We start from the raw sequence: 24,950 nt of genomic DNA, 5'->3' as shown, positions 1-24,950 counted from the left end.
GGTAATAAGGTTTTCAGGCTTCTCTTTGCCCTAAGTGTTTCACACCAGAGGTAGAGACGACAAGTTGAGTACGCCGGTGCACATTTCCAAGGTTGTTTATTCTTCATTATCTCAGTCCTTTTTCAGCTCTGCCAGGCTTCCCTGGCAGGGTACCTTATCTTAGTTCTGTCTCAGCTCTGCCAGGCATCCCCAGCAGAGCAGGACACGCAGCAGACTGGGGCGGATCAGAGAGCCCCGCACCTTATGTACAGTACCCCTGACCCAACCACTGTCCACAAAGTACTTTTTATTTACAAAATTGTACCAATGCCTACTACCTATGCTAACATGTCATTTCTACTCTAAACCAATCCTTGAGATCCAACTCAGCAGAAAATGGGGGACGAGAGCAAGAACAAGGAGCACAGGGGCCACTCCCCAATTCCTCCATCTTGCCTCTTCAACCCCATATACTGAGAATCCTAGATTCTACATTTACATTCTATGATAAACTAAATACTACTTATTTTGAATTCTCTCAGCTTGTGATTCTTCATACAATGTGGGCATTCACTCCCATGGACAGGGATCAGAGGCAATGTCCTCCTGGGCTCTGTGTGAGGCTGGTTGACCCCCTTGTACAGATCCCAGACACCCCTGTCCGGTCTCCAAACCCTCCAGGGTGGCCAGAGGGATGTTCTAGACTCCAACATCTACAATTATTCTTTATACTTGAGAATACAAAATAACTGTCACCATGGAAGTGTGATGTTCAATTCAAACATATTTATGTGCAAGGAGTTCATATATATATACATACAGACAGACACTCATAAGACAATATGGACATGAATATGAACCAGTTCACACCTGCTGCAAAAAGACCCTTAGCACTTAAGTACCAAACAAAAGTTTTGTTGAACACCATACTGTAAGTTTCAAGAAGGCTAAAATTACAACCAAAACTATAAAAAATGTGACTTTTTTATTTTGAAAGAACTCAAAAGAGCTGATATTCAGGAAGATACTATTTCCCTGGATGATAATCACGGAGAATGCAGGAGAAAGACCCAGATGCACAAATGTGGAGGTTTACTGCATGAGAGTTACCTCCTTCTATCCAGTCACTAAGTCACAAGTCACCCACAAACTCAAACAGTCAGAACCTTGCAAGCCAAGTAAGACCCTTTCCTCTATATCCTTGCAAAAAAATAAGGTCAAAAAACAAGCAAAGTACTCAACATCACACAGGCCATCAGAGAGGAAAGACTTCTGCCACAGGCAGTGACTTTGTAACACTCTCAAGTTGAACTGCCAAGTAAACATATTTCTCAAAAATAAAGGGGTCACCCAGAATCCCCATGAATGTACAAACAAATTCCAACTCAAGAATGTTTCAACTCAAGGACTACCAAATTTAATTTTATAAATAAAACATACATCAATTATTCATCTATGTCACTCTGGACAGAGCAATTTTCAAAGACACAGCTGAAAGGAACTTTTACAAAAAATGATATGTATTTTATATGCCACTGAAAAAGGTTTTATTACAAATACCAAAATGGCTATTTCTGTACAGGAAATAAATCTGACTTTGCTTTCTTGTATTGGCCCACAGTTCCCATTTCCCTTTGCTGCACTGGCAGTTATCATTGCACAGAGACACCTCAGAGCCCTCAGAGAGAGGCTGACGCTTCACTAGCAAGGAGTTAGGGCAGCCATGAGGAGTTCCATTTTATACACAAAGTTACGCCCTTCCATTTTATTCCACTGCACTTCCTTGAATGGTCCCCGGAGATGATTCCACTTGCTGTCCTGCAGGACATCACCCTTGGGGAGATCCTTGCACTGACTCCGAGGAAACTGAACCATGACTTTGCTGCCGCTTTCTGGACCGTTGCGTACTGTGGCGAAAGGAGATTTCAATGAGCATTTTTACACTGTACGAATTTCTCATACTAAATATTCTTCTTTGCGTACTCTATACTTTACTCCTACTCAATTCCAAACATGCTGAAATCAAACAAGGGAAATTCCCCTCCTTTCTTTTTCACAGCTTTTTCTCTGGATTTTCTCTCTCTCCTCCCACCTCTCTATGATTTGTTGCTTTAGCACTGCATGTTCTTGGTTAGATCAAAACAGAGAAACTTTTAATAAACCCCAAAATGTACACCCTATAAATGCATTTCTTTTTCCCCAATGATGCCAGGAAGGGCAAAGGCTTCATTGCTCATTCTTTCCTTGGATGTATTCCCCACTATTCTGTTGAAAAATGTTTTGTTTCTAGTGGATTTATCTCAAATAGACAGGATCTGAGTCACTAGGCAGTTAATTTTTCATTACTTGCACAAAATTCTGCAAGACTGATGGAGGGCTGGTGGTGCTTTGCTGGCTTGGATGGGTTTCTGTGTTTTCATGTTGAGAGTGGTGTGTGCTGGCTTTTTAAATAAACAGTTGGGAGAGGTATCCCCTAGCTTTTCCCTCATCTACCAAGCTAACCTTCTATAAAGAGATGACTATCAGGCTTGATTGAACATGATTTCTCTTTCATAAATTGATGCCAACTACTCCCCACCACCACATTCTCCGTATGTTCAGAAAATTCTTCTGAGACTTTATTTTTCCTCTTCATCTTCCCAGTAATTGCAATGAGGCTGATTTGACTGTAGTTCCCCACATTTTCCTTTCTGAATATAGGATGTAACATTTGCCTTCTTCCAGTCCTCAGGAGCCCTTCCTGAGCCTGGCCTTTTAGAGATAATCCAGAGTGGCCTTGCAATGACATCAATCAACTCCCTCAGCAGTCATGGATATGACCCTACTGGTCCCATGAACTTGTGTATGTCTAAGCCTGTTCAAAGGTTCTCCAACATGGTCTTCCACTACTGAGGCTGAGTCTTTGCTCCAAAATTTCCCATGGGTCTCACGGATCCATTTCTGAAGGCCAATCTTAAGACCAAAGTAAAGAAGGTACTGAGTACCTTGGCCTCCTGCATGTCCTGTGCCACCAGGTACTGTCTCTGTTTAACAGCAGTCCCACATTTCCCCTAATCTTTCCTTTGCTGCTGACATACCTGTTGAAGCTCTTCTTGCTGCCCTGTACATTCTCCATCAGATTCCTATCCTATCCTTATAAAAGCATGCTTGGATAGTCTATCTACATCCCTCCCAGGTCAACTACTTAAAATCTCTTGGAGCTTCCTTCCTATGTCATGAGTTCAGTCATGAGCTCCTTGTTCATACACACAGCTCTTCTGTCACCTTTGCACAACTTCCTGAACATTTGGAATGACCATTCTTGAGCTTGAAAGAGGTCACCCTTGAAAACAATAATCAAACAGCACTCCCAGACCCCTTTTCTTTCCATCCCATGGGATCATATCCCATAGGATTCTTTCAAAAAGATCCCTAAAGAGACCAAATCCTGTTCTCCCTAAGTTTGGAATTGTGATCCTGTTGTTTATCTTGTTCCCTTCTCTCAGGATCCTGATGGTTTCAGTAATCTCTTTTTTCTATGCTAATAATAATACATACAATTAATTATATGTATTTATATGTTAAGCAAATATTTATAATATATGTAATTATATATTTAAATAATGTATTCATATAACATATATTATATAATATATATTAAAATTTTTCATAACTATAAGAACTATTTTCAAGCCTGTGTAAATTAAATCAGGTTTATAATAAATGGCTTCCTGGGCAAGGTGTTGATTCTATCTAGATCTCAATTCCATACACAAAAGAGACAGTCTCTCAACTTTTAGAGCATCATATCAATTTATAGTCAAATATTCCACAAACACTCTCAGGAAGATCTGACTTCTGTTTGCAAGAGGAAACACTACCTGAAATGGCATAGTCTCCATTTGGTGATGCCACAGTTATTGCTGATGCATTGCCAATGCTCTCCACTGGCCCCAGACCAACGTGATTACTGAAACTCAGCACATGCCATCCCATGACTTTTGCAAGCTGCTGAACTGCATGTACTTGGTGCTGTGACATCTGAAACATAACAAGAGGTTTGTTTTCTGTTCAACACTTGCAGACAACAAACATTTATGAGGTTTAGCAAGCCTGTTTTCTGTACAATAGTTGTTTACAGAAGTGACCTTACATTCTCTATTTTCAGAGCAACTTTTTTAATATGATAGTAGAGCTTTGTGTTATTTGAATTTAGAGGAGTTCCTCTGCAGAGGAGGAGAAGACCACTCTGCTATGCAGTTAAATTAGTTTTTCATAGGTATATGCACTTAGCCATTTTAAGTATTGCTTTCAATTTCCAAAAATCTTTAAGTCTCAAAAAATTGATTTGTAAACAATCCTGTCTTCCAACAGAAACAAGACTTCTGCTATAAAACATAGAAAAATATATATGATTATCTCCATTAATGCTCAAGAGTAAGCCCTGCGCTCTAACAGCTTAGGAGTTTAAATGCTACTGTTTCCCTGTATCATGACTTAACCCTTGCAACAAGGAGTATCCAGCACCCTTCAGCAGTTCTCTCTGAACAAGTCTGACAACACTTGACCAAAAAGACACCACGTCAGCAGGATCTGTTTTGACTTGTCTTCTGTGTCACAGAGTTTTACATAACTGCAACAGGCCAACCACTGTTATTAAAGACCTGTATTTTGACTATTTATAATGCATACTGGGGAGATTGCTACTTCTGAATAAAACCAGCAGGTTGTTCTAAGCAATTAAGAAAACAGAGTTCACTCAAGTATCAGCTAATTTTGTAACGACAGATGCAAAGTGAGCATCAACAGACAATGTTGAAATGACAGTAATTGTGGCTTCATTAAGAACTTAGCTACAGTAAGTTTCATACATAGAATACCTTATTGTCTGCTAGGATTACTGCTGATTTGTTTTACCCATAATGAGCAGTATACAGAAATGCATTTTAAATAGGAGGAAAAAATTGTTATGGCTGCTGACCCTAGTAAAAAATGGCTATGTATTTTAGTAACAGTTGCTAAAGACTATACATAAACAGTGAAAATTCAGTCATCCAGCTTCCCATCTTCACTATCTTAATCTGAACTTTTTAATATTTTCTACACAGATAAAAGTGAGATTCTAACTTCTTCTGTTTCCCAAACATCACGAGAAAGGGAAGAATAACATATGTGAGCCTACCTGAGATAAAAGGAAATCTTGCAGCTCCTGCTCTTGATGGGACAGTGTAATGACTCTTCCATCTCTATGCACAACTCTGATTTGTTCAACTCCAATGTTCAGCTGTAGTTGAATGGATCTTTGAAGACAAGATCCGTATTTATTCAAAAAGCATTAAAACACTTCAGGAAACAGGAAACTAAGAACATAGAATCCCACCCAGTCATTGACAAGAATTCCTGACAAATAGAGCAAAGCTTACAGAATGTGACAGCAAGTCCAAACATTCCAGTTTCATCAGTCACAACAGCTCCCTCTATATGGCTGGTGACATTCTGTGGCATGCTCCCAGACCTGGCCTACCATCTGTTCAGGTCAAGGAAGCCTTGCAGCTCCCTGCCTGCCCCTGTGCCCAAGTTTCCTTCCAGTTGTGCGGGGGAAAATGGTGTGTTCTGTGCTACAGAAAAGACTTGGGCAACTTATGTACTCTGGAACCAAGACTGGCAATGTACCAATGACTGCAGGTTGCCCCACACTGCGGTCACAGCCAGAGGGCACTGCTCCAAATAGAAAAAAACACTGTTGATGCATTAATGAATTCACTGCTGATCAGTCTGCAGGCATTTATTTCTATAACATGAAATCTCGTATGTCAGTAACAACGTGCATAATTATTGCATGAATTACATGAGTTCCACATTCAGTACCTATGCAACCAAGCTAAGACTGAGCAGTGATTAGCTTTCCATGACCAGACTGGAAGTTTAGAATCCAGCACATCAAATGATACTTTGTATTGAGTCATCTCTAACAAAGTAAATTCGCCCCCACAAATGTCCACTCTCATCTTAAATTCCTTCTTTGAAAGGAAACAGTATTAATTAAAAATAGACTAAAAATCTTCATTAAAGAGTAAAGTGAGTGAAGTTTTGTTAAGGTGACTGTTCACCCCACAGTCAAGTCAGAAAAACAAACATACAAATAACGGACTCCTACTTGTCTGTCTGAAGAGAATCTAAACCTTTAAAGTGCAATGTGAATACATGCTGCCTTTGCTTCAGCTTCTACAACTAAAAGGACATCCATTCTCATACTTACTTGCATATCTGCTCATAACCTTGAGAAGTTATTAGAACTTTGACACTGGATTCATAAACATCATTGATATTGGACCAGTGAGCCTGAATCTGAGGATCCTCAATACGACTCGCCAGGCTGTCAATGGTTCGAGCAGTTCTGGAAGATAAAGCCATATTCCAACACACAATAATCCAGGCAGTTTGTGCTGTTATCTTGCTTACAGGAAGCAAGGAGATATTACATTTAACAGAAACACTGGATCAAAATTCTATTTCAGCACTGTTCTGGTGCTAATGAAGTACACTTGTTTATTTTGTACATTTCTCATACATTCCATATACAACAGTATTGCAGTGGTATTACTCAGTTCAGCTACTGCACTGCAAAGAATACTGAAAAAGGATTTATCCAGTTTGAGATAAGTAGGGACCACTACCACCAGCTTATGTTGCAATTGTCACAAGATCTCAAAGAGATCTGGTATTTTTTCTTTTTACTAGCTGAATATTGTTGGCTCATATTTTTTCATAATTTTTGGTTCTTAGTACTTACAAAAAAAGAATGTATTAACCATGAAGGAAACAGCAGCTAGTTTTAAGAACAGTTAAAATAGACCAATTGTATTCTGCACAATGGCACATTACTGTAACAAGAGTATCTTGTGACCCACCTTCGTCTCAGAAAGATATGCTTTGCCTGTTTTATGATCTTTTCCAGAAGTCCTTCATTTGACTGTAAAGAACTGATTTCATTTTTATCAAAAGCCTGGGGCCCTGCAAGTCTCATTCTCTTATGGCCAAAAGGTGCACTAGCTGGATGTGGCATCACTGTCGAGCTCAGGGTTTGCTTGTGACACTGCAATAATCAACAGATGTTATAAAAGAAAGGGACCAAATAACATACCTGCAAGAAATACTATGTCTACTACAATACATTGCTTCACATCAGTTTGAGTGTACATACTTTCAAAAAGTGCAACTTTTTAACTTTATCAACAGTTAAAAAGCACTTTAAAGACAGTTTTTCATACTTTGCTTCCTGCATTTATAGGTGTCTTTCAAACCTTATAGGAATTAAAAAAAAAAAGTGCTAGCTAATAAAAATTTGATAGCATGGCAGTAGCTCCTACTAAGTATTCTTTATATGTATCTATGGAGACAGAAAGAATGGTCAGTTAAAATAAAGGAAGGGGTTTAGACGAAAGAAATTGAAGTACCAAAAGTTTTAGCAACACATCTGAAGTAAAGAAAGGAAATCCACAGGAAAAGTGGGCACAGAGCCAAAGCTCCATGAATCCTAAATCAGTGTTTAAAATACTGGACTGTTCCACATGACTGCATGACTTGCAGAGCCATGCTCTAAGGAGGTGAACACTCTCTGGAACATAGCTTCAATTCTACTTAGAGATGCTTCTTTCCTGAAGAGAGACAACCTCAACCTTGTATCCAAGGTTATTCTGCTAGATTACACAAGAATCTGAAATGCTGAAGCAGAGAAGTGGACCTTAAAACAAACAAAGCTATTACGGAGATTGATTGTTCTTTCATGAGGGTATGGCCTGACCAGATGCTCGCAGACAGTGTTTGGTAAGCACTATTGGACAAAAGAAGGCAGAACTGATGAACTCTACCAGAAAAGCTTTGCACGGCTTTTCTGCAGTGAGCAGCCTGGTCTGATGTTAAGTAAAGAACTAGCATTCCATGAAAGCATTAACTGGAACTCCCAAACCACGCACACCCATGGAAACCAAGCAGCAGGCTGCCTTCCACCACTGGATGGAGAAGGACTGGCCCCTAGTGGCACTCGCCTGTTACACCAGTGCCACACTAGGCAGAAGGCTGAGCAAAAGCCCAAAAACTCTTCAGTACTTCAGCCATGGACGCAGTACCTCTCTGATAAGCTGATGCAAATTATGTTCCAGAACATAGAGATGATCCTCTGGATTCTGTTTTTCAGAAGCAGCCTTTTGTGACTTTTTATCATTTGAAGAGTGACATAGAGAAATAGACAACTGCAAACCTGTACAAAGCAGATGGAAAAGAAGATTTTAAAAAGCGAGCACTGAGAATTTTTAAGGTTGCTGCTGATAACTGCTTTTCTTTATATTTTATACTCTGTAGTTTTACAAGAAGAAGTCACTGTATCAGAGAAAAATCAAAGAATGATGGTGGAGAGCACCACAGCAAAGGCAAGTAAAACTTGATATTTACTGAAGCATCGACAGGGCAACTGTGAACTCACCAGGTACATTTCACGTCAATTTTTATGACTCAATCCAACACAAAAAGAAAAGTCCCCAGGACCCCATTTCTTTCTCAAAGAAGGAGTGATCAACCATGACACACATTTTAAGCAATTCAGAAATATATTCTTTGCATGATACAATCAGTTGTGTACCCCTTGTAAGAACAGAGGATTCACCACTGACTCTAAGCCACCTTTACGCTGTTTAATATCCTCACTGAAGAGCATTTGCTTTTGTTTTTCTGAGGACCCATAAACTCAAATCTTTAATTTCTTTTTACATGCAGTCCAGGAGCAATGACTTATGCACAGCTCTACACTGCCACATGCACATGGCACTACAGCTGACAGTTTTAAGTGCAGCTGAAAAAAACATAACCACAAAGGAAAACAGAATACATTAGAAAATACTGTGCTTTAGTTGGAATTCTGTTTTTCAATACTTTTGAAAATCTGGAGGTTTTTTTTCTTTTGTAAGGACAGAGCATTAAAAAAGGTGACAGCAAATAGTATTTAAGCAAATAATTGTAGGTCAAGAGTCTTAAAAAGCCTCCTACCTGGGAAAGGCTGGGAGATTATCTGATTTTTCACCACAATGTGAGGAATCTGTGATTTAATTTGAACAGCTTCTCGCGACAGCTGGGCAAATATTTCTTTACATAGAAGAACATTCTGTGCAGTCTCCAACTTGGTTTGCCAGTGTGCAGAACCTGGAAAGTGTAAATCAATGTTTGCAGGAGGGAAGAGCAAAGAGAAGCCACCTCTTTGCTCAGATGCCAAATACTATGCAGTAGCCAGGTGTGATCACTAAGATAAAGCAGTCAGTACCTTACAACCAAATTGAGTATTATCAGAATTTTATCTCAGTTAAGCAAGTACTTTAAGGTAAAACTAAAACTAATTTTGATTCAATTTTACATATATGTATATTGTGAAGTGCAACACCCTTATAGAACACTGTACTACTCTCCCAGGCGCTTTGTGAACTCCCCTTATGAAACTTAAGCTCCTTAAGTTGTAACTTACTTTCAATGATACTTCTGGCTTTATTAAATTCACTCTATGATGAACTATCCAATAATGTTCAGTGCATGCTTGTGCTTTCACAGGGTTTATAGGCCCCAAATTCTCAGGAGATTCTGGAGTGAGTAAGCACACAAGCTGTATAATGTGCCCTCAATACCATATGAAACACAATCCTGTCAGTTTATTTCTAGCTTTAAAGAATAAAGCTTTTTTTTTTTTGGCTTTTTAATCCAAAAGTTTACAACTTCACATACTGGCACATACTAAATGAATCAATGTACTATCTGCCAGGTGAACTGTTGGCAATTCACACACACCACCAGCACAGCTTCAGATCCAGATAAAACATATGAGCAACAGACACAAAGGATGCATTTTGGGCAGAGTTAAGAGTGAACAATCATTAGTTCAGCTGAACTAATGGGATGTAACTGACTGAAACAAAACACCTTGGTTTGATTTCACTTATGGGCTCAAACTTTTAATGTCTAACAAAAGGGGTTCCAGAATACTCAAAATACAACCTCAATAATTTTGTTTCAGAACTGAATAAACACATATGAAAAACTGAAGGAGCATGCTTCAAAAGCATGATTTCCAAAGCCCAAGCAGCACCCACACAGAAAATTTCAGTTTCAATAAGGGAAGTCTTATTCACTCCTCTTCCCACCTGCAAGCTGAAATTTTCAAACAAGCATCATATGCAAACTCATTCCTTGAGAACATATTCATAAAACAACATATAAGCTATACCTGGTTTGGATTTTGGCAAGGGTCTTTTAAAGAGATTGACTGTCCCAAGGTCACCAATGTCTGGTGCTTGTTTTTGAATAGAAACCTAGGCAAGAGAGAACAGTATTTAATGTTTGTTCTCTGTTGTAAGCAATACAAATCTGAAACAAAACTCCACTAGGTTTTTAAGGTTTCTCTAACAAACCTTGATGTATGCTGATCCCTCTAAATCACTTGGAATTTGAACATCCAAAGGACAGTAATCCTCAGGTATCTTTTTATCCAGGTCAATGTCAGTGTTCTTTATCACCTCAAATGTGCCATGGTGAAGAAAAAGAGAGCCTGAGAAAAGAAGGACAAAGACATACACATTAAATATTAAGCACCTTCTGCAAATAAAAAAAGCTTGTATCTCTGTTTTGGAAGAATATGTATTTCTGAGTCTCCAAATCTCAGAGCTGCCCTTGACTCAAATTTCTTAATGACTTCTTAAAAAAACCCCAGGTAAATTAAAAAGTTCATGGCACTGTATCAGCATCTCAATCCTCCACTGTGCAATGTGTAATATTTTACACTAAGTTAACACAGAGTAGTTAATAATTATGGGAGAAAGCCAAGAGTTCTTTGAAATTGAGTCATTAGGTGCAAAGAAGGAGAAAAAGAAAGATATTTGGCTAAAAAGAGACAAAAAGTGAATGTGTGAAGTTTTGCAAGCAGGTAGTTAAAAGTACAACAGCATTACTGATTTAAAGGAATTCTGATGAAGTTTGGCTAGAAGTCTTAAAACTATGACCATGTTCTGACTGTAAAAGATAGCTCTATAGCCAGTCATTCAGGAACTGACAAAAGCAGATACCCACATCTGCCTCAATTTCACACCTTTTTCATCCAGGGCACAGTTCACCTAGTTCAGGGTAAATCAACTAAAAAAGATACATAGCCTGGGTACATCTACAGCTTCTTCATGAACAAATCTGAATTTGTCCTTCCCCTCCCTCACCAATGACAACAGGAACCCAACACACGCAGTTCTGATGCCTGCTTTGTACCAACATCCACAGCTCTGTGAGGTTCTGTATTCACCCTGTCACTCCATAACAGCCTCTAGAACCATGGGCTGCTCACCCCCTTTAAATGCAATCCATGAATTAAGGCATATTCTCAGCTCCATTTCTCAAGTGTAGGAATTATAGGTATAATAAGGTATTTAGTCACATGGTTTAGTTCTACCTGGTGTGAATTCTGAGGAGCAGGGAGTTAGACATCATAAGCCTTTTAGGTCCCTTCTAACTTGAGATATTCTAGGATTTTCTGATCTTTGATTTAAAAAAAAAATGTAACCCAACTTTTTTAAAATGCTTTACACGCCAAACGTAGATAAAAGCCAAGGATTTACAAAGTCTGCCTGTCAACTGATCAATTACATTGCAAATGCAGCACTGTTTTTGTGAACAAATTCTTAGTAAAATACTACACAGTTAGCCTTTAAAATCACTTTCTGGATTGAAGATGGCAAGATATTTTCCCTAATATGAAAACAAGATTTCTTCCTTTATAAACCTGTCTCATCAATACAAAAAATTCACATTGAAATTATTTATTCTAAGACGTTCCATCTCTTTTTCCAGTAACAAAAAGACAATTCCATAAAATATCCATTCTTGTGAAAAAGATCCTGCTGTTTACCTGCACTTCTGTAGCTCAGATCACCAAGAATTTTATCTCCCACTTTTCTCAGCTTCCAGTGTTGTCTCAGTCTTAGCAGTTCAGAGTTGAAGTCCCTTTGTCGCTTATTCTCCTGATTTTCAGCAACTGATTTGGACAATCTTTCCGCACCTTTCAGCAGGATCTGAGCTGCTCCAGCTAGTGACTTCTTTTTTGAAATCAGCTGTAGAAACTGAGGATTCTAGCACCAACAACAACGAGATACTCGTGTTTTAATTCACAAACGATTATTTTTATTATTATTTATTATTAATAATAATTTTAATTAATATTTATTTTTATTATTATTAGTGGAAACTGACAGTGACTGATAAGTTGTTTTTGCTGGATGCTCAGTAACTTACTCAGAATCACTTTTATACCAGCATTATACAGCTGGAAGCAGCATCTTGACCTAGAGCTTCAGCAAAGAGGGTTCTGAAATTGGCATCAACTCCCATTCCCAGCCTTACTCTGACCGTCAAAGCACTGCACCAGGACACCAAAAGGAACATTTTGATAAATTCTGTACTGATCACTCACAAGAAAAAAGAATCCTCTGTAATAGAATCTTTAGCATCAAGCCACACCAAGTGCTCAACTAGGTACAACATACTTGTTTTGGAGGAAGGGGATCCTGCCCGACTGGATCTAGAGTCATGAACTTTTTATCCTTCACAATGCTAAGGACATCATACAACACACACATCTCAGTCAAGGCACTTCGTAAGTTGTTCCTCACTGAATCCCAAGGCCAGAGGGATGGCTGAAACTTTACCAACCCTAAAAATAAAACAAAGGAAGGAAAAACAAAGGACTTTTAAAAGGTACGGTGTAAGGCTCATTTTTGAACCACAGAGAGAGCATAACGGCACGAAACACAACACGATATCATATCTGCTGGTGTCCTTTCCCACTCCAATTTCCCGGGGCTCGGTCACGAATCTTCTGACCAGCCCACCACAGGAACCCCTGGGGGAAGGCAGGCCAGGCCCGAGCACCAGCGGAGCTGCAGGCCGGCACCGCCACAGCTCGGCGGGCCTCCACCGGCTTCATCCCGGCGGGAGAGCTCGGCCTTGCGCCCTTCTCACCTTCCTCATCCTCCGTCTCGCCCGGCTCGGCCCAGGCGCGGCCCGCCGAGCCCGGCTCATCCTCCTCGGAGCCGGAGCCCTGGCTGAAGTCGATGCGCTGCGCCAGGCGCGCCAGGTTCTGGGACATGGAGAGCGGCTGGAGGTAGGTCTCGCTGCCATCCAGCCCCACCTCCTGCACCTGCTTCTCGCACGCCGACTCGATGCTGATGCGCACGGCCGGCACGCCCGCCATCTTGGAGCGACCCCCGCCCGCACTCGGCAGGAGGCGGGCCAGCGCCGGCGGGCCCGGGAGGGGGCGGGGCCAGCGCTGGGCGGGATCGGCCATTTCCGGAGAGAGCTCGGAAGAGGCCGGGGCCAGAGCCGAGTGGGCTCGGCTCCCTCCGGAAGCGCTCGTGAGAGGGCGGGGCCATCGCTGTGAGGGGGCGGGGCCGAGGGCAGACAGTTGGAGCTGTTAGGGTTTTCTCCTAGGGCTTTATTTTTGTCCAGAAGTTGGTTTCGTGTCCCTTTCTAAACATAATTTCACCTCTGGTTCCCCACCATCAGCTATGGCCACGCAGGAAGCTCAACCAAACAAGAGGAAAATATACAATAACACTGCCACTAAATTACCGTTTGAATTGTGTCATAACTCCAGCAACACGTATGCTCTGAGTGCTGCCCTTTGACACAATTAAGAAGACGGCAGCTTACTGTTCTCATATTTATTCTTAAATCTGGTAAGTGTGCATAATTGACAGCATTACAAAAATCAGCATTTGTCCTTGCGGAAGATGAAAGCGGCCCGCGGGGCTCAGTCTCTCCCGACGAGGTGCGTCTCCTGGGGCCTGTCGATGCGGAAGAGCAGCTCGGCGGGCTGGAAGTAGCCCAGGTACTGCACGCTGTCCGGGCTGGTGTCCTGGTGGTAGTGCCCTCCTTCCCCGTGGTGGCTGAAGCAGTGCGTGTGCTCCACGCGCAGGTCGAAGCCCTGGCCACAGACACAGGCCCGTCAGCAGCGCGGTCATGGGAACAGCATTTAAAAGTCACGGGATAGTCTAGCCCGGTGTGTATTTTTTTCACACATCTCCAAACATTAAACAATGAAAACTTGCAAGACACTTGTGAAACCAGTAAGACACCAAGGAACCCCCACTGGAAATCAAACCCCGTTGCACTGAGTTGCCATAGGCCCATGTGATAAAGGGACTGTCTCTGCTCCAATTCTGAGAGCCAGCTTAAATGAACACGGGAAGAACAGTGAATAAAGTAGCAACTAACATCCTAAACCATGAGATCAACACCACCAGTTTTATGTACCATAGAATGGGTTGGGTTCAAAGGGACCTTCACAGATCGTCTATTCTAACCACCCTGTCATGGGCTGGGACATCTTCCTTTCAACCAGCTCGCTCAAAGCCCCATCTAACCAGGCCTTGAACACTTCCAGGGATGGGGCATCCACATCTTCTCTGCATAGCCTGTTCCACTGGCTCTCCACACTTAGCCTAATAATTTTTTCTGTATGTCCAATCTAAATCTGTTCTCTTTCAATTTAAAATCCTTACCTTTTCTTTTGTCACTACATGTTCTGGTAAAAAGTTTCTCTCCATCTTTTCTAAAAGCCTCCTTTAAGCACTAGAAGGCTGCAATAAGGTCTTTCTGGAGCCTTTTCTTCTCCAGGCTGAGCAATGTCTGCTCCCAGTCTCTCTCCATAGGAAGAGGTATTCCAGGCCTCTGCTCATTTCCATGACCCTCCTGGGACCCTGCTCTAACTCTACATCTTTCTTGGGACTCGAAAGCTACATGCAGCACTCCAGGTGGGGTTTCATGAGGGAAAGAATTACCTTGCTTGACCTGGCCACACCTAGTTTGACATAGCCCAGGACAGGATTAGTTTTCTGGGCTGCAAGGGGGTACTGGTGAATAGTGCTATGGCCTTGGAATGTCATCGTCTACTGCTGTCTTTGTAGTGACACTCAAAGATTTCCAAAACCACAGGCCCAGCCAAGTGCTGTGGAGCTTGCAGTGGATGCAGAGCGGAGAAACCCAGAGGCATCCACCAGACAAGTTGCACTGAATGGATCCAACAGACAAGTTAGTTCTGAACGGAGCAGCTGCCAATGGCCGCTTTCAAAGGATGCATCAGTGGATTTTGGGAAGATACACACAGTTTAGCCTTAGGCTAATGACACAATAAAATCACATCCCTCAACATATTTAAGCCTACAGTATGTCCCACTTACCTCTGGAAAAAATGTTTTTATATTACTTATGACTGCACTGTAAAATAGTAATTTTCATCTATGGTTTTCTAGTTACTTTTAAACAAATAAAATTTTGTTTAAATAAATAAAACATTTTCCCTAATTATGAGCACCTTAACAGTTTTTGAAACCAGATTGGTTTTTATCCTGAATTATTTCCTGTTGAATTTGGTGCTTGTGAAAGATGCTAGGTAAGTTTCCAGCATGAGGCTTTGCAGACTTCAATTTACATCAGCAACGGGACACATGCTTCATGTCTTTTGACATAGCATTAGCAGAGGGAGTTCTTATGAAAGTGAACCACATAAACACGTGGCTGAACCACCTTCTATGTAGGTGGTTCAGACTACATTTCTCCCAGTGTGGCCAGCAGTGCATGTAAACCTTACTGTTGGGTTTGGAATGCAAACTTGCTCACATGCAACTGGAACACAACCATGAACTTAATCCACTAAGAACAACCACTAGGTTTCAGAGCAGATTGACTTATCCTCAATTCGAACAATTCACAGAATGAGAAGCTTCTCAATCATTGCCCCAGCTCTGGAAGGGTCAAACACAATACATATATATATATACATACTCCTGTTCTTGAAAGGAAAATCACATCCAAGACAAAGTTCATTACAGGTCTCAGTCTATACTTAGATATGAGAAAAAAGAGACTCACTGGATCTCTGGAAACTATCACTGGCTGACAAATCAGTGGAGCCTTCATTTCAAAGAATTTGAGCCAGTTATTCACATCCTCATCAGTATTCAGGGGACAGGCAGAAAATTCTGGAGGCTAGAGGAAAGATAAAAGCTTTTTAAGTAAAAGGAAGACACTTGTATCAGGATATTTTTTCTCTAGCAACTTTGCTTTTTCCCTCCCCACTATTCTGTTCATTTTCCTTCTTGACTGAAACAAGCTCACCAGTGTCCATCACTCTGCTTCTGCCAGAAACAGAAGCGACCAGAATATTGCATCTTTAATTGCACAGGTAGTGGAAGAACTACTGAAGTGAAGATGTTCCTCCTCCTGGTACATTTTAGAAGCTCAGTTATTTTTAAAAAAGTTTAATGCTTCTTATAAGTATCATCTGAGTTCATGTATTTCATTTCAATTCATTTTACAATAGTTCTCCAGTTCTTTAGCTGCACACAGATTTCAAAAGATGATGGCATTAATGCCAACTAAAACAGAATTACTGGTTTTGTAACACTGATTTTGTAATGTCAACTCTTTACTTTAATACAGTGCTCATCCTAATAGTTTATGCACACATTTAAAAATACAAACCAAAGTGAAGGAACTAAGATGTTACACCTTGATTTATACTTTTGTTTTCAGGAGGACAAAGAAAGTTACATACATTGAGAACAACGTACCATAATGTGAATCTTTGCTTTCCCCTTCTGAATGATAAATGTACCACCCATCCCAACTGGCTTTTCTCCATAGTGTTTCTCTAAAGTTTGTCTCAGACAGGACACAAAGTTAAGTTCCCCGGTTCTTCCATTGGCTTTCACTTCAATGACCTGGAAGATAAAGTCAGTTTGTCACTGCTGTCTCCTGCTGCAATAGTTCAAAAAGATCTGTGAAAGCTGTCCTGAAATTCTCCCAAACCGATAACACAAGATCGCTTCTTGAAAAGATAAGCTTCCATGCAAGTGCTGCTGCACTTGACTTGAGCAACTCCCTTCTGTCCACCAGCTGGCTTCCACTCTGTCCGAAAGAAGCACTGGATAACAGAGAAGACTGTTCCGTTTCCATGCAGCAGTCAGGTTTTCAACTGTTCTGCCAGCACCTGGCTGTGTCAGGAGAAGCACTTGTGCAAAAAACTACCTAAGTGCCCATGTCTCATTTACACAAGTATATTGCACCATTACCTTAAGTCACTGCTAGCTTGGATTGGATTTGGAGGAATGATTTATGATGGAAAAGTTTTAGTAAACTAATACCTACCCCTCAAAAATTCAAGTGCATCTGTCTCCACTAATTCTTCCCCTCAATCACTGGCATCAGTTCCTTATTTTCACATGTTTCTTTTGTGAAATTATTACTTTACTATTATCACAGAACACTGATAGGAGAACCATGAGTTTCCATTCAGTCACAAAGCACTGAAAAGTCACCTTTGATCGAAGTATGTACCTTACCAGGTTGGCCCTCACTGGCATAAAGGTTGGCCAACAGTCCAAACTCACAGTCAGTGTATTTACTGCTGTACTTCTCAAGAAGGCACCCTTTATCTGCAGGATTTATCTGAGCAACGTAGCTCCCATTTACAGCAGGCTTTTTTTCACTCTTAGTTTTAACAATAGGGATAAGCTGGGGAAAAGAACATATAAGAATAAGTCAGTAAGAACATATCAGAATCAGCCAGATGAACTGAACTCAAATGTCATTTAACTTTGGACCATGATCCCAAGAAAAACTGTCTCTCAGGATGAGGTCTGTACTGGTAAGAAAAATGCACTAATATTGTAATGTAATTGAAAGGTCCAGAAAACAGGTCTACTTTTTCTGAACAATCAAACCTAATGTAATGTAAAGATGAATGCTAATGTTAAAAAAAAAACAAAAGAAAGAAAAAAAAGATCTATCATCTGCATGCAAGTATGGGAATTCTATGTAATACTCCCTCAGTGTACAGTAACAACCACTATTATAGTGGCCCAAATTTAATGCTGATATGGACGATCTCACCTGCCAATAAATCCATCAAAAAGAGACAGCAACACCAAAGGTTTATGCCTGAAAAAACTGTGATTAACCAAAGTCTCCATAGGCAATAGTTTTTGCCTACCCCTCCTGTAGTTTATAATTTTCTATGTGGTATACTTAAAATTCAGAATGGTGAAACAAAATCATCAAGAGGGCAAAAGACAGGGAGTATTTCAAAGGCATTTACCAGTAAGTTTGAAAAGCATTTCTAAATCTTGGAATGAAAACCTTTGGTCAGGTCTTTGTCAATCAGTTTCAAAAACCATGTTTCTTGCATGCTTCAAGGTAATCACATGCTTCCTGAAGAATTACAAGTTAAAAATTAATCTTTATTATTTCAGGAGTATGCACTTCAGTGGATGCCCCTCATCTCAATTCCTTCTAACGTGTTTTATGTGTTTGTGGCAGGAAAGTGTTTATTAAATACATTGTTGTAAATGGGCAATACCCAGCATGATACTGCTCCACTGTTACAATACTTGAGGAATTCATTGAGAACCATCACACTTACATACTGACCTCAGCATTTACTCCAAGAACTCTGGATGAAACAGCTCCAGCTCCAAGAATGAAAGCTCCAGGCAGCTCTATGTCCTTTGCAACTGTATTTAGATCGTAAACCTGCAAAAGAAAAACAATACTTCCATCCCTGGAAGTGTCCAAGGGTAGGCTGGGGCCCTGAGCAACCTGACCTAGTGGCATCCCTGCTCACTGCAGGAGGGGTTGAAACTACATTAACTCTAAGGTCTCTTCCAACCCAAACTATTCTATGCTTTTGGTGTGGTGCTCTGATCTACCATTGTCATTCTGTTCACTGTGGTCCTGGAGGCATTTAATTCACAACACCTACCCTCATTAAAATTTTCATAATTAGGTTGAACATGGCTTCTGAACGCAACATAACATTAAGTAATAACAAATTTGGTAGATTTCCATTTGTTTGCTACAAGATAGATTCTACCTGTATGTTCGCTGCTCATTTTATTCAAAGACTGAATTATTGTTCTTATTAGATTTTGTGACATACAACACACATCAGAATCAGTCTCATTAAACACTGAAAAGTGTCTTTCACAAGTGTAGAATCCTAGTTTCTAGATCCTAGTATTTCTTAGTCCTTAGTTTTGTTTATTGCATTTCTTTTGACAAATGTATTAAACCCCACAGCTACAGGGAAAAACTCACTTTTTCTTTCTGTGCAACAGGTATGAGGTAAGGAACACCTCCCACATCTGCTATCCTAGGCTTTCCGCAGATTCCTGAAAAAATACAGCCAGTTAGCTTGGTAAAATCTTTTTTCCCAATAATCTTCAATAAGCACACGTTCTAACCCACCAAAGAACTGGTTTCTCAAACTTCTCAAACCCTTGAGAACACTATTTCCCTAGCATGCTTAGATAAAGTGTTGAACTATTAAGAAGTCCAGGCCCTAAAATTATTCACAGTAGCATTTAATGCTACGCAACATGTTGTAAAATAACATTTTTCAAGCACAAGAAAAATCTGCCAGAGCGAACAACACCTTCCATTTGCTAGTTCTCCAGTAACACCCTCACCACACAGTAGAGACCGCTGCTGGGACTCCACTTGCAAAATTTCAGCAAAGCTGAAAGCTGTCTCAGGACAATTCATCCCACCACTTATTTGGATATGCATTTTCAGAAGCGATAAATAACTGCCTGGAGGTGTTTCTTCCACATTGATGCCAGAGGGAACTCAGATGAGTAGCACAGATGACATGTCTGTCTTCCAGACAGCTAGTGTCCAAGAAGAAGAATCCCATTTAGAACAAGACAGCTTCACTTCACTGACATACATGAATGCCAGGAATTTAAAAATTATTGGAAGCACAACTCCACAGGTTCAGTGATTGGCATGGTTCTAAAAAAATTCTTAATCTGAAAGCTAACTTAATTCCCCTCTCATGTATATTCTTTATCTGAAAAACATTTTAAGCTCTCTCAACATCTTCAGAGGATCAAAACTAAGCAGGATTGTGCAGAAAGAACTGGAGGAGTCTTAGTGGAAGACAGGAATGGTGGGTTACCTTTAGCAGGAAAGTTGAAGGGCTCCTGAGTCAGATCAGGACAGTCTACAACAGAGACTTGAGCATCAGCAAAGTTCTCTTTAAGCCCTTTCTGCAAAACTGTAATAAAGAATAATGGCAAAATTATTGACAATGAAAAATTACCAAGAGTCTGACAAGTTTCTGACAACAATAAACATATCTGTTTGGGGGTTATTTCTGCCAGATACATTACTTATGCTTACCCTAAGTAACCCCACTGATTTAAATGTCTGCAGGCAGTTGTTACATTACTCTGAGCTTCAGAGATGAGCAAAAGTTTGTTCAGATAATTGTTCGCCACATTAATTAATTTTAAGAATTTAAAAACCATTTTTATTGAAATACATTGACTGCTCCAAGTAGCACTAGGAGCAGCACAATGTGAAGTGACATGGGGAAACTTCAATCACATTCAGCAGTGGTTTTGCTTCAAAGAGCAATCAATTATGATCACGTCAAATATGATGCAGGAGCAAAGAAGGAAGTAAGATTTAGCTGAAGCAGCAATCAGTTCTTTACATACATTAACCAGATGGTTTGCAATGGCTTGATTATAATCTCAAACTGTTTCTGCTATCTGGAAATTTCTACTGCCATGGGATACTGCCTATCATGTTTATGCTCTTGTGGGGATTTTCTGGCAAGTGCCATTGTCACAGTAAGACAGATAATGAATGATGTTGGTGATAATGAACCAAATCTAAAACTTTTGGTTTGCTTCATATCAATGTTATTTAGGCTCAGAATCTGCAAAGTCATTCAAACAACAGGGAAGATTAGACGAATGCATTGTTTGGAAACCTTTAGTGTTTGTTTCTAAACCTTTAGTGTGGGATTGTCTTCACACACACTGCTTCAAATACCATGTTGAAAGGTTATTTCATGCCTGGGGGTCTGGTTCGACAGATGCCTCCAACTAAAGAACCAGTCTGTGATCCCAAATCAGGTGGTTCCTTATTTACACAGAAGACTTTCCTGTGCCTTTGTTTCTTCCAGTTAGGGTTTCAGCCATACCTTACTTCTCGAGATCAGATTTACCAAGCTCTTGACCAAAATGGCCAGTAGCTGGTACTTGGGTACATTTCTAAATACATCTCTGTACCTTCTGGTAAGTGGACAAGAACAGTAAAAGGGCACTCCTCAAATTATACCCAAAATCTGAACAGCAACACAATTCCCAGGTTACAGGAGATCCTCAGGACAGATGGGGGAAAAAAAAGGAAAATTCTGCTTTGTGATTTAATTTTTCTGATACTCTTTCAAACTGTTCTACTGCAAGTACGTGCAGAGTTTACAGGTCTGGGTTACAGCCCTGGCCTACTGCCCCAGTCTGACTGGGTGAGAAAAGCACTGAGAACCACCCAGGGCACTGCTGGGACCACATGTTCTCAATACACAGAAATGTCAAACCACACAGATTCAGGAACGTGGCAAACTGAACTTGACAATCAATCTGAAAGACAAAAAATCTTTAGTGTGTCTGCTGCAGGGGAGAGACTGCCAGAAGGAATAATGTCTTCCTACTAGGTCAAGAAAACAAGCTCATGAGCAACTGGGCTGAACCCAGCCTTCCAAACTCCACCACTCTGTTATTCCGAGCACATCTTGCAAAGACTTTAGAAAGAAGTAAACTAAAGATGTTTCCTGCAGACCCTTTCTAAGGCAGTCACCAAAGGAGGAGCCAACTAAGTTCAAGCAAGAGGATCTGCCATGATACACTGCATCTTGTCAGCTATGTTTTGAGCAGTCTTGAAAAAGAAATACCAGAGGGTAGAGGAGGACAGATGATTATGTATGTGTAAAGAAGTTTGGTGTGTAGTGATCAAACTTTCATGACCTGCACACAAATCTGCACGTGCAGCAGTTTCAAAGGGATTGAGAGCCTGTCTGTGTGTTTAGATGTCTTGGGGGCTTGGGGGATGAGTCATTGTTTGCTTTAGGAGAATCATCACATATAGAGAAATAGGGCTGTTCTTTACCTCTCAGTGTGCTAACAGCAGGGAATTCTGTATGTACTAGCTGTAGAAAGACTTTGGTATGAGCTGGAAGATAAGTTTGAAGAGTACATTACGAGTTAGTATAAAGTCACACTTTGCACTACTTACCCCCAGCAAGCTCCTCCAGACTGGGGACATGAAAAGCAAACTTTTCAACTTTGGCCATTTCCTAATCAGTGCTGATTTCTTCAGGTAAGAAGTTACAGTGCAGCACACTGCAGAGTGACTGGTCTGCCAACAAAGATAATAGTTTAACAATTTAATCATGCTCCTTTCAACACGTTAATTATTTTTCAATTTCACTCAAGAATACAAGAAAAAATAGAGCTGTAGTTCTGCCATCACACAGGAGAGACTGACAGCTTCAGTAGTCATGTTAAATTTCTTATGCACTTTGGAAGAAGATGTGTCTCTCAGCCCTATAGCTGGCTCAGAAAACTACATATATTAGTCCTCAGGCTGACAACTGGGTGTAGGGAAAACACATCCTATGCTGAATGCAGCTCAAGGGATCAGGAGATTTGGGTGTCTTTTTGTAAGCCTGGACTCACAAGAAAGTTTTGAAAGAAACCTGAGCTTTTCTGAGCACATCAGCTGCCTCCTAAGGTCTTTCCAACCTTAATGTTTACTTTTCCAGCATTGGCTATGGTGGACTTTCAACCCCAGCTGTGACATGGTCTCCAATTGATTCTGGGCATGAGTTTCCCCTTCCAGAGGGGAACAGGCTAGCAGCAAAATAGAAATCAACAGCAGCAATTTCTGCAATATCAGGCTCTGTATGGGTACAGAGCCTGTAACAAGACATTTTGAATAAGAGTTTAAGGGCCCCTTCACAAATGAACTGTACTTCAGTCAGCCCTGCAGCAGCAAAGCCAGCTACAAGGGCAGCCACTAGCTCAGGGCAGAAAACAAGTGATTGTACACTACCTAAAAATCAGCTGCAGCAATCATTAACTCCTTAGGCACTTACTTGCTGCACACAGCAATAAAAAATAAAATGGGTCCCATTTACCCAGATATCAGGTGTTGAATGAAAAAACAAAAATCCTAACTTAACATTCCTAGGCCTGTGAGTCTTTGTTAGGAAGGACTGCAGTGTGAGACAGCTTCTTATATATAGTTCTAGCTTCTGTTTTCAAAAAATCTTAACTTTTGTGACTGTCAAAAAATGTAATTGTCCTTACACCATCAGCCTCTTGAGTCTGCATAAAGGAAAAAAATAACAGTGGGAAAAAAAAAGAAATAAGAAGAGTGGGGAAATCATAGCAGTCACTTAACTGAATTCTTTGAGCTCAATGCTCAGCCACCCCAAATTATTGCTGTAGCAAGGAGTAGAGAAAGGAAGAAAGACTGCAACCTGTGTATAGTAATTCTCACCTTAGTTGATCTTATCTATCTCACAGTTGACTTTGTCCCTCCTCTGGCTCTGGAGGAGAAAGTAGCAGGCTGGATTTGGTGCCTCTGGGAGAAGCCTAATGTCATGTGGTGTGAACCATACCCCAAAGCTTTAGTGTGCACCAAGAAAGGGAGTAATAAGCCATAACCAGAGAGTGAGAACATGGCTTTAGCAGCATTGTTTTAGACAATCCTCAACCCCTCAAGAACCTTTTGCCACATCCAGAAGGAAGCTGTGCCAGCACTCAGCACATTGGTTGTCCTGAAACAGTCTGAGAAGACAAGCTAGAACTGCTCTTGTGCAAAAGGCAGAGGCAAGACTTGTACAGTATTCAAATAAGTTAGCTCCTCATAACCAAGAGGGAAAGACTGTGGAAAAAATTGATATACCATAATAAACCAAATCTGATTGCAAGACAGTAGTTCTTACCCGGAAAGACACAAAAGAGTAGATCTGTGGCTCACCACTGCACATATTCACAGGGGAGTGAATTGTGAGGTGAGGGACAGACAGAAGCTGAGACAACAGCACACAGTTAAGATCCATCACGGAGGGGTGCAGTGACACTGAACTGCTGCAGAAGACTTTCAAAGAAAGAACACAAATGCTAAAGGGATGATAGAATTATTATAGATGCTGCAGCTAGAATGGAGGCAACAAGTATGTAAAGACTTAAAAGTCTACAAGGGGGAAGAAAACATCAGAGAGACTAGCCAGGTGCCAGAAGAATGCAGATGAAATATGAACCATGAGATTAATTATGTGTGTGACGTGTCTATTATCAAAACCTGATTTGACATTAGCTTGGAGGGTTAAAGCCAAAAAGGAGAGGTTATAAGCAGGCTAGACATGAGTCGGGGAGGGGAGTGGTGGGGGAAGAAATATCAGTGGAAAAAATTGAAGATGGCAGTTGTGAGAAATTCAGCGATGACCCCAAGAAGAGCAAGACATCCACAGATGCAGAAGCCGAATTTCTCTCTTGGGGCGCTGAGAGGAGATCCCGTGCGGGGCAGAGGAGGTTTCGGGGCAGCAGAAGCAACTGCTTGAGCGGCTGGGATTTGGGGAAGGGACAGGTCACGGCAGGGTTTTAACAGGCGTGCTAGGCGAGGCTGGGGTCCGCAGGGACAGAGAGCGTCCCAGCAGGCAAAGGCAGCGAAGAGTACTGGAGCGAGGGAGCGCTAAAGCCGGCAGCACGCCTGGCATGGCTGCGAGGGGAAGGAAGGGGCTGTTCAGGCTGGAGCAGCCAGCTCGGAGGAGCCTGGGCAGCGCGGGGGAGGACAAGCAGCACAGCGGGAACGGGAGCCTCTCACCGGGCGGGAAGCCGAGGGAGCCGGGACCTGCCCGATCTCTGCTACGCACCGACCGCCGCTATGGCCCGACCGCACGTACTTGCCCTGCCGTCCGCGACTGGCACAGCAAGGCGAAGCCAGGCAAGGCACGGCACGGCTTGGCACAGCACGGCACGGCACGGCACACCTAGGCACGGCTCGGCTTGGCTCCGGTCGGCTCCGCCCCCGGGCGCGGCCCCGCTGCCACTCCCAGA

General features: G+C 41.3%; 2 protein-coding genes across 7 annotated transcripts; both read right to left on the bottom strand.

Moving 5' to 3' along the window:
* Positions 1-1,369: 1,369 nt before the first annotated feature.
* On the bottom strand, positions 1,370-13,307 carry MED17 (mediator complex subunit 17). The gene is made up of 12 exons (XM_063394487.1): positions 12,997-13,307; positions 12,522-12,688; positions 11,888-12,107; positions 10,407-10,543; positions 10,223-10,307; positions 9,001-9,153; positions 8,088-8,218; positions 6,870-7,054; positions 6,218-6,355; positions 5,141-5,258; positions 3,840-3,999; positions 1,370-1,886 (listed from the first exon to the last, which is right to left on the bottom strand). The coding sequence occupies exons 1-12, from the start codon at positions 13,226-13,228 to the stop codon at positions 1,681-1,683; spliced, it is 1,932 nt and encodes a 643-aa protein (XP_063250557.1). The 5' UTR covers positions 13,229-13,307; the 3' UTR covers positions 1,370-1,680.
* Positions 13,308-13,682: 375 nt separating this feature from the next.
* C3H11orf54 (chromosome 3 C11orf54 homolog) lies at positions 13,683-24,948 on the bottom strand. Of its 6 annotated transcripts, none has more exons than XM_063394495.1 (10): positions 24,718-24,911; positions 23,389-23,437; positions 22,120-22,242; positions 19,994-20,092; positions 19,132-19,205; positions 18,466-18,567; positions 17,374-17,550; positions 16,608-16,757; positions 15,907-16,023; positions 13,683-13,960 (listed from the first exon to the last, which is right to left on the bottom strand). In XM_063394495.1, exons 3-10 carry the CDS (start codon positions 22,175-22,177, stop codon positions 13,787-13,789), a joined length of 951 nt encoding a protein of 316 aa, XP_063250565.1. In that variant the 5' UTR covers positions 22,178-22,242; positions 23,389-23,437; positions 24,718-24,911; the 3' UTR covers positions 13,683-13,786. The 6 variants fall into 6 exon arrangements, with proteins under 6 accessions (XP_063250565.1, XP_063250567.1, XP_063250566.1 ...); XM_063394497.1 differs by having other exon boundaries at positions 23,389-23,516; positions 24,797-24,911; XM_063394496.1 differs by having other exon boundaries at positions 24,797-24,908.
* Between the last annotated feature and the right edge of the window lie 2 nt (positions 24,949-24,950).

This window comes from Prinia subflava, chromosome 3 (assembly GCF_021018805.1).
Source record: "Prinia subflava isolate CZ2003 ecotype Zambia chromosome 3, Cam_Psub_1.2, whole genome shotgun sequence".
Taxonomy (NCBI): Eukaryota; Metazoa; Chordata; class Aves; order Passeriformes; family Cisticolidae; genus Prinia; species Prinia subflava.
This window is presented reverse-complemented; position numbering and strand designations above follow the sequence as displayed.